We start from the raw sequence: 14,494 nt of genomic DNA, 5'->3' as shown, positions 1-14,494 counted from the left end.
GGAAGAGAGGGAAGGTACAGCAGGTCGGACTGATCATCCTATAGATCACGTGACCGTGACGACGGGACGCTGTACCAATCCCATGGCAGTGCATTGTGTGTGTCTAGTCAGTGTAACACGGCTTTCACACTGATACCATTCTGACTGTGGTCTCAACACGGAGTCCGACAACTACCAGTGCAACGTACATTACATTACATTCATGATCAAATAGGTGTTGCACTGTACAGAGATCTCTGGGCCCTCATGTCCTCGACCCTGGACCCCCTCCCACCCCCCACCCCACCCCCCCCGCCTGATACAGAGAGATATGAAGACGTACTGTGAAACTCTGTAACAGACTGTGAAACTCTGTGCGGGTCAAAGGGATTTTTTTCCCCCGGATCAATGTCGATAAACAAGCATTTTTAGGGGCGAGGATGGCCTCCTGCCATGCGCACACCTATGCTGAAATAAGCTGTGAAAAGAAGCAGAAAAGTTTTCTATTTCTAAAAAGGTGCCAACTGTGACTATTCCTCTGACTAACCTAGAAGGACTAGGCCACTACCGCAGTATGCATATCAATGGGAGAGTGTCAGTGAATGTCGTCCTAAGGTAAATGCCGATCATATGTAATACTAACCTCAGAGATACTGAGCACCAGCAGGACACAGTAGCCTGCTGTATGGCCGTGTGTTCAATATTGCACAGGAGTTCACACACTATTGTGCGCATAGATAGATATTTATATATATGCATTTATAGAGCTATATAGAGACACAGTCAGGCACATGTTTCCTGCCGTAAACAAAAATAAACATCGGAACCGTTAATATTCACATAATTGTGTGGAGATAAGAATAGCAAGCGTCTCCTTTGAAAGGACCCGACACATCTGTACATGTTCCCATGTTGCTGTTCAACTGCTTCAGGGTGAGATATCTCATTCTATTGGATTCAGAAGGGGAGTAGTCTAGACTTCTTGAATACCTGACTCTTTATACAAACCATACACACACACACACACACACACACACATACATTTATCATACTTATACTCAATACTATACATCTCACTATACATGTTTGCTGTCGTGATACTATCTTTCGGTGAACTCCTTGGGGAAGGGGAAGCTGTCGTAGGCTCTGGCTGGGGCAACCGGGGGGTTGCTGGGAACAGTCCTGGCTGGGATAGGGGGAGGGAGAGAGGGGAATGTGGAGGAGGCGGAGGAGGCCCAGTTGGGGTCCAAGTCGAACCCAGAACAGGGGAATTGAGTCTGGGGTTGGGGGAGCGAGGAGCTGGGGGGAAAGATGGGGACTGTGGCCGGTGGAGCGTTGGCTGTGATGTTTTTTTTAAAATCGTCGTCGAAGGTGACCCACTGCTGGGGGCGTTTCCCAACCGGGGGAGGGTGCATGAGAGGGGCGGGGGTAGATGAAGGATGCATGATGGGGAGTGCAGCGGCAGGAGTGAGCGTGGACGACTGTCCAAACAGTGACGTGGTTCTGTGGAGCTGGGGTGCAGGTGCTGCGGTGGGGGCGAGGGCTGGGGCGAGGACTGGGGCGAGGACTGGGGCGAGGACTGGGGCAGGGGTAGGGGAGAGGAATGGGGCGAGGGCAGGGGTGAGGACTGGGGCGAGGGCAGGTGTGAGGACTGGGGCGAAGGCTGGGGCAGGGGTAGGGGCGAGGGTAGGTGCAAGGGGCTGCGTGAAGGCAGACATTGTCCTGTGGAGGCCAGGCTTAGCGGCCTGCTGCTGGGCAAGGAAGTCGGGGGTGAGCGAGCGGCGTTGACACTGCTGGACCAGCGGGCCTGTGAAGGGGTTGGTGCTGCTGGGGCGGGCTGGAACAGAGTCAGCCAGGAAGGGGTTGGGAGAAACACGCAGGGTCTCCTGAGAGCGACTGCGAGAGGGCACTGGAGGAGGGGGGAGCAGGGACATGGCGAGGGGGGAAGGCGTGGAAAAGGTGGAGGAGGAGGAGGAGGTGGAGGAGGATTGGAGGCCCTGTAGAGCCGAGAGAGGGGTGGAGTGCAGGGAGAAGGCGGAGGGGAGTGTCCCGGAGGAGGAGGAGGAGGAGGGAGGGGGAACGGCAGTAGCAGAACGCAGAGAGCAGCTTCTGGTCAGGGATTGGGTGTTGAGCCAAGGGGTGGCGGGGAGGAAGTCAGAAGTGAACGAATCGAAGGGGCTGGGCTTCCATTGTGCTTCTCTTTGGATTCCGTTCATCCCATTGGTCTGAAGGGGGAAAAAGAAAAGAACATGGGTATAAACCAATCAGAGGTAAGGTTGGAAAACACTGAGCCAATCAGCATTTATTTTTTATAGTAAACAGAACATATATGGGTTAACAGAAGTGTTGGAGTGATATTTATTAATGTATTTACTACGCTGTCTCCTTCTTAGGTGCATTAGTTCAATATATTCGAGTCACACCTTAATTGCACTTCCAATGGATTCACTAATCTAACACAAATATTCAATTGACGACTGTTACAAACAACCAGGCAAGGATAAGCAGTGTGAATCAACCATACCTGTAGCTGCATTAGACTGGACTAATACACATAGAAAATGTGAGTAAATGTCTTGCAAAAATAATAAATGAAGCCATTCCATATGTGCTCACCTTAAATGTACAAAACAGATCAAAGCCAAGCACATATGAGGCTATTGAAAAAAGACCAACATTTAAAAATCCCATTTTGACCAATATTTGAAGGGGGTCAGATTTGTGGTTTTGGCATGTTGGTAAAAAAAATTAAATGGCTGTAACTGAAAACAACACTGTTACCAGACTATCAATGGACTAAGAGACATCCGAGTGGAAAAGAGGAAGATGTGGGGGAAAAAAAGGGGTAAATCAACTAAAAACATGGAGGAGGTTACAGTCATGTATGAGTGAGTTCATACATTGGTAAACGGAGGACTGTGTGTGGCGCTATGGAGAGAACACAGAGGTGGTTTAACATCAAATACCTGTCACCCTGAGGGCTGCTCCGGCGTGAGAGAGAGAGAGACACATGCATCAGAGGGACAGACAGAATCAGCAGAGAGAATAACACTCACATTCTATACTAACACTAGGGAGAGAGGAGATGGGGGGGGGGGGTAACGAGAGAGTGAGGGAGAGAGACTGTAGTTTTCTTGCGTTTATGATATTTTGTATATCTTGTATCACCACAAACCTCTTAACATTGCATACTGACGTGTGTGTTTCTCTACAGTCAATAACAAGCTACCAACCAAGAGAGAGGGAGGGAGGGAGGGAGATAGGTCCTGACCTGTGCAGCAGGGGCCGTCTCAGGCGCGGCAGCCTCGGGAGGCAGGGCGTGAGAGGAGCGGGAGCGTGGCGGAGGCTTGGGAGAGGCCAGACCTGCCTGGGGGGCAGCAGCAGGCCCTGCGTTCTGGGGCTGGAGAGGGGCAGCCATCTGGGGCTGAAGAGGAGCCTGCATGGTGGGCATCATGGGTGGGGGGAGCTGGGCCTGGACGGAGGGGGCGGACTGGGGCTGCATGGGGGCGGACTGGGGCTGCATAGGGGCCTGCATTGGAGAGGGAACCTGGGGTCTCACTTGATGAAGTCCGGTAGGAGGGGGCCCTGGGGGGAAATGATAAAGAGGGTTAATTATTTTGCTATGTTAAAAGTGGGTTTACAATGCTAAGAATGATACAGTGTGTGTGTGTGTGTGTGTGTGTGTGTGCTCACCCAAGGGCAGGTCAGCAGGTTTGGTCGGGGCCTCAGTCCCCGGTCTGGGGGCTCCAGGGTGGGTGTCTGGGATGGGCCGGGGTGCCCCAGGGTGCACCTCTGGAATGGGCCTGGGCGCCCCGGGGTGGGAGGGGGGCGGTGGGCGCGAATGAGGGGGCATACTGATCACACCAGCCCGAGGGGGGATGTTCTGGAAGGAGACAGAGGGGGAAGGGGGGGGGGGTCAGATAGGCAGGCCAGTATGATCTTTTTACAGACGGTAGATAAAAGAGCTGAAAACTCACCGGTCTGGGCACACTACCAGGTTGGCCACGACCTGGAACACAAACAAAACCATCACTTAAGGGGTCATTCACTGATGAGAAAATGCCAACCCTACCACACCCAAACACCAGACACACACACACACACACACACACACACACACACCTCCTACTCTCTCTACTGTCCTGGGCAGGGTTATTATCATGACTCATCCATTCCTGGGTTGCGGGGGGTCTGGATTAGAGCTGGGCCTTGTTCAGTAAGACACCTACAGTACCGTGTCTCTCACACACACACACACACACACACACACACACACACAGTCTCAACGCAGCCATTCTCCAGCCTGGCCCAGCTCAGGGGAGAGGGACGGGTTCCCACGCGACTCGGATGACTGCTGCCCTGTGCATGTCCCCAGCAGGGCAGCCAGCTTAGTATTCCAACCACACACACCTGCTCTGATGTGTTGTCTAACCTAACACCTGGAAGGTAGTTATCTATCCATACACATGGGCCAGGTGAGGACAGGCCAAGCCCCTCAGGAGGACAGGCTCTGTTTGGTACCAGATGTAATCCAACCCAGGACTACAGGGAGACAGATGGGGACAGCCTCACACTCACATGCCCTGTCCCAGTATCTCTCTCACAAACACACACACACACACACACACACACACACACACACACACACACACACACACACACACACACACACACACACACACACACACACACACACACACACACACACACACACATATTCCAGCCATAGACAAGTGTGTGTATACACTCACTGAGCACTTTATTAGGAAAACTATACTAATACTGGGTAGGGCCTCCCTTTGCTCTCAAAACAGCCTCAATTCTTCGTGTCATTGATTCCAGGAAACATTCCTTTAAGATTCTGGTCCATGATGACATGATTGCATCACGCAATTTCTACAGATTTTTTCAGGTGCACTTTCAAGCTGTTAATCTCACCAAGCGGTCTTCGACCACATCCCAAAGGTGCTCTATTGGATTCAGATCCGGTGACTGGGAAGGCCACTGAAGAACACTGAACTCATTGTCGTGTTCATGAAACCAGTTTCAGACGACTTTTGCTTTGTGACACAGTACATCATCAAGTAGTGTTATGCTGGAAGTAGCCATTAGAAGATGGGTAAATTGTGGCCATGAAGGGATGCACATGGTCAGCAACAATACTCAAATAGGCTGTGGCATTCAAGAGATGGCTGAGTGGTATTAACAGGCTCAAAGTGTGCCAAGAAAAACATTGCCCACACCATTACACCACCTCCACCATGAAAAGGTGTACAGGTGTTCCTAATGAAGTGCTCAGTGAGTGTACACTACAGTATGTTACCGTGTTATACCGCGTTACTCACCTGCAGCATCCGGTCTACTAAGTGCAGGGCTTTTTTGTCCTTTGCAGCATAAAGGAAATCAGACGGCACAAACGTTTTATTTCAAAACATTACTGTTCCAGTTGAAACAAACACGCTTCACAGGAAGTAGGGCGCTTTGGGACTACAATACCCAACAATCACCTTACCTGACCGCAATCACCACACCTAATTGGACCTAGTAGTCCGACGCATTGGACATCATCATCACAAATGTTCTTCACTATGCACACCAAAACTAAACCCATAGGCTACGTCCTCTTAACACCACACACAAGCTACATTCTAACCTCAAAGAGGACTTCCTGGGTCATCACCATAGGCATCTATGACTGATCTGAACCAATGAACAGGGCTTTGTGTTCATCGAGTGTGCAAAAGCATCTTTGGTTGGTTCAGGCCAGGGAGTGACGGACAGCTAAAGACATCGCACCAGTTCAGAAAGATGACGACTACCGTCAATTTGGAGGGAAAGACGGGGGATTTCCACGACAGCCAGAGTTTTTACCTTCACTGCTCATCGCCCTATCAAAGAGTTGGCTAGCAAGTGCCAGGATGTTTGGTTCTTTGCAGCATAACGGAAAATCAGATGGCGTTCACTTTTTATTTCTTAAATGTTCCAGAAGACACAAACACACCTCGTAGGAAGCAGTGGTTATGACAGTACCAAAGAGCGCTTTGGGACGACACTCACTCACCAACACACACCTCACCACTTTGACCTTCTACCAATCCAACGTTTCATGAATCACTGTAAGTGTTCTAACTAGTTGTCAGGGCAGATCACTATTTAGCATACGTCACCTATACCTACAGGTGAATAAACAGGCCTAGATTCTACCACAAACTGAATCCGTAGGCTACATTCCTCATTGTGTCTCAGTAACACCACACACACACAAAGCTCCATTCTAATCTCAAAGCAGATTAGCAGCCAGAGATTTTACCTTCACTGCCCAAGGTCCTATCAAAGAATTGGCTAGCAAGCGCCAGGATGTATGGTTCTTTGCAGCATAAAGGAAACCAGACAGCATTAACACACACCTTACCTGACCACTTTGAACCTAATACCAATCCAATGCATTCAGAAATCACCACATTATCACGGTAAGTGTTCTAACTGGTCTGCATCGTCAGGACACGTCGCTATTTAATAATAATAGTCCTCCATTCTAGTATTCTATTCATCCACAACATCAAACTAAATCCGTAGGCTACATCCTCATTATGTCTCAGTAACAACACACACAAGCTACGTTCTAACCTCAAAGAGGGAACACAGAAGGGACTTCCCGGGTCATCACCATGGGCATCTATGACAGATCTGAACCAATGAAGAGTGTGCAAAAGCACCTCTGATTAGTTCAGGCCGGAGAGTGACGGACAGCTAAAGACATCACACCAATTCAATAGGGCTTCACGACTACCATCAATGTCTATATAGGGTGGAAGAGAGGGGGGGCGGTACTACAACAAGAGACTTTACCTTCGCTGCCTCTCCTATCATGGGTCGGGCTGGGGCATGGGCTGGCATATGGGCTGGGATAGTCTCCACAGTCTTGGAATGAGGGGAACGCAACATGATGTTCAATAGCACGAGTAGCATGACAGACCCAAACAATACTGGATGAGTGACAACACTGGGCTAACTCCAAACATTGACATTTCTAGACCTTCATCGCAGCCTTCAAAGCATGTCAACTGAAAATGAATGCCATTGTGGTTAACACAAACCACCACCACCATAACTACCACCACAACCACCACAACAACAACAACATCATCCGGATGAATGTGCCAGAAGAGTGACAGAAAGGAGGGTTAGCTCAAGCCGACAAAGACGTCAAAACACAAGCTGAAGCGAGGACTAGGGGCTACACAACACTTCTTTACTATGTCAACTACCACAACGCAGGATGGAGGTAAAAGCAGCAACTACTAGCAAATGGTAGAAATAAACTGGACTTCAAGAAGCAACAAATATGATACGGTAGCAATAGACAAGACAGGCCTATATCTTCTACCACAACCGCTTTACCTCCCGTATCTCTCCTAGCTGGTATGGGGCTTCTACATCCTTCACATAGGAGAGGAAGGAGCGAGATCAATGTGTCAACATAGGTGAGTAGAACATAACTGCTTGATTCATGACAAAAAAATAAAAAAAATCCTCTTCATCTGAGCAGAATATGTAAGTAATAGCAGTATAGTAGTACCTGAGGGGGGTGGGGGGCGCTGAGGGGGTGCAGGTCGGGCTGGGGGGGCGTTGGGGCGAGGGGGAGGGGCGCGTTTGGGTTCCAGGCCCTGGGGGGGGCCTCCGGGCTGGAAGTCCACTGGAGACCCTGGAGGGAGAGAAGACAATAGACAATAAATCAGCTTCACTTCACTTTTACAAGCCCCGGCCACAGTCTGCATGAGTGTTGACCACTCCATGTCCTTGAGCAATCCATCAAATTGTATTTACATAGGCCCAGAACTGTGTACGAACGTATTTGACACAATGTTTTATAGCAACACATCCATCGCTATAAAACAGCATGTCCAAGTTACTCAGGGACCTGGCAGACATGGCCTGGTTGAGATAAAGACAAACCGCCAGCTTCATCACACCTACGGCAGAGCAAAACATCACACTGGATGAACACACTCTAGTAGCTGAAACACTCTAGCTACTGTTGACACTCTAGCGTTTTACCTGCAAACTCCCTCCTGCATGGCGCCGGGCTTAAACCTCCTTCCAGAACAAAATAACAATTCACATTTCAACGGGCTGGGAGTCAAGGCGTACTCCAGTGGATTATACCATGACACTTTATGCAACCTTATGGACGAACCGTGCTGATTTTAAATGTAAGGGTATGAGTGTGAGGTTTGTGTCGTGGTGGTCTGGGAGTGTGTATGTATACAGGTATACACAGTATATATATATATACGTGTGTGTGTGTGTGTGTGTGTGTAAGGTTTACCTTGTGGTGGTCCGGCAGTGCGTGGGGGTCCTCGGCTGGGCCGGCTGGGGGGTGCAGGTTCACCGTGGGTGGGGGAGGAGCAGGGGCTACTGCGGGGGGAGGGGAGGGGAGAGGAGCCGGGGCCGCAGCCTGCTCCAGGCTGCAGGTGTTGAGGGAGGATCTCCTCCACCTCCTCGTCCACATCACCTGGCACAGAGAGACACACACACACACACAGTATGAATGCATTCAGTGACACAAATGAAAGTCAAGTCCACCGCAAATTCGATGACTTACAGCCACCTGCTGAAGGCAAACCCTCGCCAGGAGTTGGTTAGAGATTGTGGCTAACCCCACACGCCCAGTAACATCCTGCATAGTCTCACAGTCTCTACCCCCCACGTCTTCACCCTCCGTATCCAAGTCTCAATCTCTACCTCCTCCTCTATGTTGTAGTCTTAATCTCTACCTCCTCCTCTATGTTGTAGTCTTAATCTCTACCTCCTCCTCTACATCTAATTCTCAGTCTCTACCTCCTGCTCTATATGGTCGGTTGTCTCTACCCCCCTCCCCTCCTGTACCCTCTACCTCCTCACCCTCCATGTCGTAGTCATCCTCCCCCAGGTCTGCGTCCTCAGCCAGCAGGGTGGAGCTAGCAGAGGTGGGGATGCTGCCACAGATCCTCTCCACACTCATCTCATCCTCCAGGCTCTTGATCCAGCCTGGGCTCTTCAGACGGATGTCTATCAACTTCCCCAGGAGCTACACACACACACACACACACACACACGCACACGCACGCACGCACACGCACACACACGCACACACACGCACACACACGCACACACACGCACACACACGCACACACACGCACACACACACACACACACACACACACACACAGGGCAACAAGGAGTCGTCACATATGGACTGGTCCTCACTGTCTTGGCAATACAGGAAAGGTTGGAGACCTGAGACCATTTACTCATAGTAGAAGTACAAGTAAAGCGTAGATTGCAGTGAGTGCAGATCATTAATATTCTAGCTATAGTGCTGTGTGAGTGTTGGTGTAACGTTGGTGTAACGTTGTGTTGACTCACCGTGGAGGAGCTGAGAGACAGAGCGGCCAGAGCAGAGTAACCTTCCAGAAACGTCACCCACATCTTCTCCTCAACAAACCTGCACAGACAACAACACAGCTTGGTGATTAGACACATCTCAGCAAAACATACACTTAGAAAATGACATTATACTGTACATTTAGGTGGTGGGTTCACCTTAGAGAGAATTTTGTGGGGTATTTCCTTAATAGAGAGACATGGCCAAGTTGGTGGTTGCAGACAGTATTGTTCATTTGAAAGACATTATGAAGGTTTGGGAAGTCAACACACTCATCATGGGGACACTTTGAAATGGTGAACAGAAGAACTTGGTGTTGTGTTTGGTCACCTGATGAGAATGACTTCTCCGAAGACGGTGAACTTGTCCAGCAGCTCGTCGATGAGGGCGTCGTCAAAGTAGTCGTCAGGGCCGGAGCTGCAGAGAGAGACCAGGACGGTGCCGTCTGGGGGTCCCTGCAGGGCGATCACCTCCTTGTATACCTGGTGCCTGTCCTCAGGGTCCACCTCCAACACATCTATATCCATGATGGCCATCACCGGCCTGGGGACAGGGAGGGAGGGAGGGAGCGAGGGAGGGAGGGATGAGAGAAAATATGGACATCAACATCGAATATCAACTGTTTTGGAAAAAGGGCAAAGTCAGCTGGAATGTTAGCAATTTTTAACATGGGTGCTATCTTGGCAAAACAGCTGTTACCAAGAAATAGGTCAAAACGAACAGATCTCTCTCCCTAAACCATTGTGTAGTGTATGTATGTATGTGTGTGTGTGTGTGTGTGTGTGTGTGTGTGTGTGTGTGTGTGTAAAGTGAGTGTGTGACACCAGCCCCTCCCCCTCGTGCTCTCTCAGCTGAGAGAAAAACCCTGCTCCGCCTCTCAGTCCTCAGTGCTGACGGCAGCGCTGTTACATATTGCTAATAGAAAAACAGCTCTTAATAGATAACAGAGCAGACATTTTATGTATTGAAAAGCACAACGTGGGCATTTTCAAATCCGTTACCGTATTAGAGATAAACCGCCCAAACCTATCCTGGGGTCAAGGTGTGTGTGTGTGTGTGTTACCTGTGATCAGAGGTCTTGAGCTCTGCCCTGCCATAGTACTTGAGCGTCCCGGGGGTCCAGGGGTACTGTTGTGGCTCCCCATCACTCTCAGCTACAGCCCCCACCACGTTCATCTCCTCCGCTGGGAAACACACACACACACACACACACACACACACACACACACACACACACACACACACACACACACACACACACACACACACACACACACACACACACACACACACACACACACACACACACCAGTATCAATAAGACTGACATCTCTTTCCATCCTTTGTTGCATGTATATGTTGTATAGTCTCATATGATTTTAATGTGCTGGTTTTATTGCTGCACCCAAATTGCACCCCAGGGGCAATAAAGATTGACTGAACTGAACATGCATAAAACAACTCACTGAGAGTATTCACCTCTACTGTTCCTTCCTACACACACACACACACACACACACACACTCACCAGTTTTGTCAAAGTTCCACTTCCTCCTCTTCCACAGTACACGGTCAGTCCATGCAGGCGTACGACACTTCTCGCTGGTGTCGTAGTCCTCTGAGAACAGGTCGTACTTGTATGTGGGAGCAAAGTCCAGGCTGCCCTCGATGAAGTTTCTGAAGATCTGGGTACAGCAGAAAGGACAGGAGGTTAGATAAAAGGTATGGGGATATCTATCAATGAACCAAAAATCGGTGCCTTATTAAATGGTCCAGTATGGAGATTTGAGTTTTAAAAGGGGCTACATGGCCATGATAAATCGGTAGCGATCAAGGAAAGAGATTGCATGATAAAGAAGGTTCAGTGAAGAGCATTGTTTTGGTCCAAACAAAGCACTTTCTAAAATCTGGTGTCGAGGTCAGGCACTGGGCTTCACGTTCCATTTTTTAAGTTTTGTTTGTTTACAAGGATATGCGCATATTTGCCGCTATTAGAAAACATAGCATATTTACATATTATTTTTTAAACATGTTCTGTGTGGATAAAGCGCAAAAACGACATGCTTCATGCAATCCAAACTGTCTACTGGGGGTATTGTGGACGGGTTGGGCCTCATCAGTCCAGAGTTTCTCTGGTCCACCAGCTGGTCCCAGTAGCAGTGAGAGGACATGAATGTATGAGTGTGAATGGATAAGGTATGCGTGTGGATGGGTGTGTGGTCTTACCAGTCCAGCGTTTTTCTGTTCCACTAGCTGGTCTCCAGCAGTCAGGGAATCCCAGTTCTGCTGTCTGATAAGCTCCTTTACCTCCTCGTTGGGCAGGTTGATCCGGTAGTTAAAGTCCCCACACCAGAACACATAGTCATGAGAGTACAGCAGACGACCCTGTGGGGAGAGGACCTCACCATGGGTTACACACACGCACCTGCACACACACGCACGCACACGCACACGCACACTTATTACCATGGGAAAGCTGAGTTTGCGCGTGATCTCATTGTAGTCATCGTTCCTCTCTTTGACCTGTGATTGGCCGGCAGCGAAGTGGGAGCAGACGAAGCAGATACTGGTGGTATGGAACAGCAGGCGGATGGCCACGCCTCCTTTATTCCCTGTGGCTCCACCCATCCCTGTCTTTACCGTATCCACGGCAACGTCCCTGTCAGACACAAGATCGTTTTTAGACATGATAACTAATAGCATTTCTGTGCAAACAGGCAAAAAAAAGGTATCGTATGGACCATATGGATGCGGAGGTGGAGGTAAAAAAAGGTGGAGGACGGGCTCGTTGTTATGGATGGAATGGAATGAAACAACAACTACAATGAGTCCGTCTACCGATTTCTACCTCCACCTGCCTCCCCTGGTCCATACGAGGCCAGGGAAGACTAGGATCGTCCTACCTGATATATGGAGCGTGCTGGGGGCGGATAAAGACAAACAGACACACTCCAACCAGCTGCTCTGAGGCTAGTAGGACATATTTATGGTCACGAGAGACATTCTTCTGCAGCTCTGCAGCCCACAACTTCTGATTGGTGGTGCTGAAAGGAGGCAAGAAGAGAATAAATAAAGTATGAAGTGAAACAGACAGACAGACAGGCAGAGAGAGAGAAAGCCATTGTTTACTGGTCGATATCTTTCTCTCTACTCCTCTTTCATCAAACAAAGAGAAACCGATAGGAATACAGGAATGCATAACTGGAACAAGTATGATCAGGTAACTGACATACACCCTTTGGAGAGAGAGAGATCCTTTATTATGGCCCAGAGGTGAAATTCTTCTGGTTATTGCTCAAGATGGATGCCAACAACACAGCTCCAGTAACTAGCCAGATGGCATACTTGGTCTGGGCTGTACCTGGCACTGACAATGTTGCCCGCGTTCAGCTCCACCATCTCCTCGAAGCCGATGGCAAAGATATCGACGGGGCTGGCTTTACTGTCTGGGGGGAGAAAGAGATAGAATGTCTCAAAAAACAGAAATAAAAATGAGCATTCAACCCTTCGTTTAGGAATAGGTTTAAGGCCCCCCCCCCCCCCCTCCGCAATTAAAGCGTCAAATGACACCTCACCCTGGAAATCAGGAAGTCCCGCCTTCTTCGGGGCATCCAACAACCAATCGTTGAGGGTCTGGTTGCGGAAGGCGATGCTACGGAACTGTTTCCCCCCGTTGACGTTCCAGGTACCCGTGGCCACTCTGATCTGCTTGGGCCGCGTGTACTTATGGTGGTTCTGACACATGCCCAGCAGCACTCTGGGAGAGGCTGGGGGGGGAGGGGGGGAGAGAGAGAGTGGGATGAGGGAGGGAGAGAGTAAGAGAAAGAAAAACTACAGGGAGAAGATCCAAGTGAATCCAGAAAGAAGCGAATCAAGTCAATGATTCAGGGTCTTGTTCAAAGACATATGATGAACAAATGAATCTCTGGTATGGTTTATTTCACAGTCCACTATTCAACATCCAACTTTGACAGACCATGCGGTTTGATTAAATGCATTCATGTACACATTGGTACCAGGTACTGTAGAGTTCAATTGCTTGAAGTAAGCCCCAGAGAGTATTGTTCCTCTCAGGCAAACACAAGCAGAAACGGGACTGTCAAATAAACGCATCGCAAACATCTCACATCGAAATGAATCAACTGACACGTGAACAAATACATCATGAACTAGTGTAACACAAACACAAAGGGGAAAACCGGCTTACAGTGCAAACTGTTTTAATGAGAGGGCGCACAAAAGAAACACGGTAACACAGGGGGATGACTACGGTATAAAAGGATGACAACAGACACGTCCACTGAGGGCTGTGTCAGTTACTGTACCTGATTGTAAGATAGGCTCAGTGACTAAGAGTGTGAGCGTAGAGGAGAGAAGGAGAGAGAGGGAGGGAGGGAGGGGTTAACCAGCGGTTAAACAGATAACAGCATTAGAGCAGTCTGTCAGTGGTAATCTCTCAATGGGAGAGAGCTGTTACAGGCAGATTACACCACTCGCTCGAAGACTAAGGGAAGAAAACACAACCTTTTATCCCCTCTATCTGCAAAGGACAGCTAGTGTAGAGCCACCTACAGCCCAGCCTGGACTCTTTATCCCACAATCCTCTGCAGGTCATATAGGAAGATAAGTAGTCTCTATAATCAAGTGACAAAATGGGGATATCCTATGAAAAGGTACTTCAGAATTTTTTAAGTCAAACTGAAATACAGTACGTGATTGACCCCTTCATTCAAAAAAGTATAACATGCTTTACTTTGACACCCGTTTTTTGACAATCCTACACCCCTTTACAATATACAAACAATAGAAAAAATATCACATCAGGCTACATTAATATCGCTTTGCCCATATGTTCTGGGAGAGGTGGTTACAATGGAAACCTGCAGGGTTGTGTGGTATTACCGTAAAGACTGGAGGTGGTGAGCAGCGCTCGGGCCTTGTCTGCCAGGTCACTGTTGAGGGTGGAGCCCAGTCTGAGGATATCTATGGCCTCCTGCTTGGAGCTATCAAAGAAGTTGTTCTGGATGGTCCTGGTCACCGAGCGAGCACCATCCTTCAGCTTTCCACCCTGAGGAGAAGTTGGGGAGA

The 14,494-nt window shown here is 49.1% G+C and overlaps 1 protein-coding gene across 8 annotated transcripts in view; it reads right to left on the bottom strand.

Annotated features, from left to right (window-relative positions):
• Positions 1–269: 269 nt before the first annotated feature.
• synj1 (synaptojanin 1) overlaps positions 270–14,494 on the bottom strand; it is a 27,588-nt gene continuing 13,363 nt past the window's right edge. For 3 of the 8 annotated variants that reach the window (XM_083697435.1, XM_083697438.1, XM_083697437.1), the window contains 16 exons: positions 14,309–14,474; positions 12,982–13,173; positions 12,768–12,852; positions 12,310–12,450; positions 11,633–12,065; positions 10,935–11,091; positions 10,470–10,590; positions 9,737–9,949; positions 9,388–9,466; positions 8,884–9,049; positions 8,309–8,494; positions 7,559–7,684; positions 3,957–3,988; positions 3,673–3,862; positions 3,251–3,564; positions 270–2,204 (listed from right to left, as the gene is read on the bottom strand). In XM_083697435.1, the coding sequence (XP_083553561.1) occupies positions 1,080–2,204; positions 3,251–3,564; positions 3,673–3,862; positions 3,957–3,988; positions 7,559–7,684; positions 8,309–8,494; positions 8,884–9,049; positions 9,388–9,466; positions 9,737–9,949; positions 10,470–10,590; positions 10,935–11,091; positions 11,633–12,065; positions 12,310–12,450; positions 12,768–12,852; positions 12,982–13,173; positions 14,309–14,474 (3,726 nt within the window). In that variant the 3' untranslated portion in view covers positions 270–1,079. The remainder of the gene's footprint in view (positions 2,205–3,250; positions 3,565–3,672; positions 3,863–3,956; positions 3,989–7,558; positions 7,685–8,308; positions 8,495–8,883; positions 9,050–9,387; positions 9,467–9,736; positions 9,950–10,469; positions 10,591–10,934; positions 11,092–11,632; positions 12,066–12,309; positions 12,451–12,767; positions 12,853–12,981; positions 13,174–14,308; positions 14,475–14,494) is intronic. The other 5 variants (XM_083697439.1, XM_083697441.1, XM_083697436.1 and 2 more) reach the window with 3 other exon arrangements.

This window comes from Argentina silus (assembly GCF_951799395.1).
Source record: "Argentina silus genome assembly, chromosome: 2".
Taxonomy (NCBI): Eukaryota; Metazoa; Chordata; class Actinopteri; order Argentiniformes; family Argentinidae; genus Argentina; species Argentina silus.
This window is presented reverse-complemented; position numbering and strand designations above follow the sequence as displayed.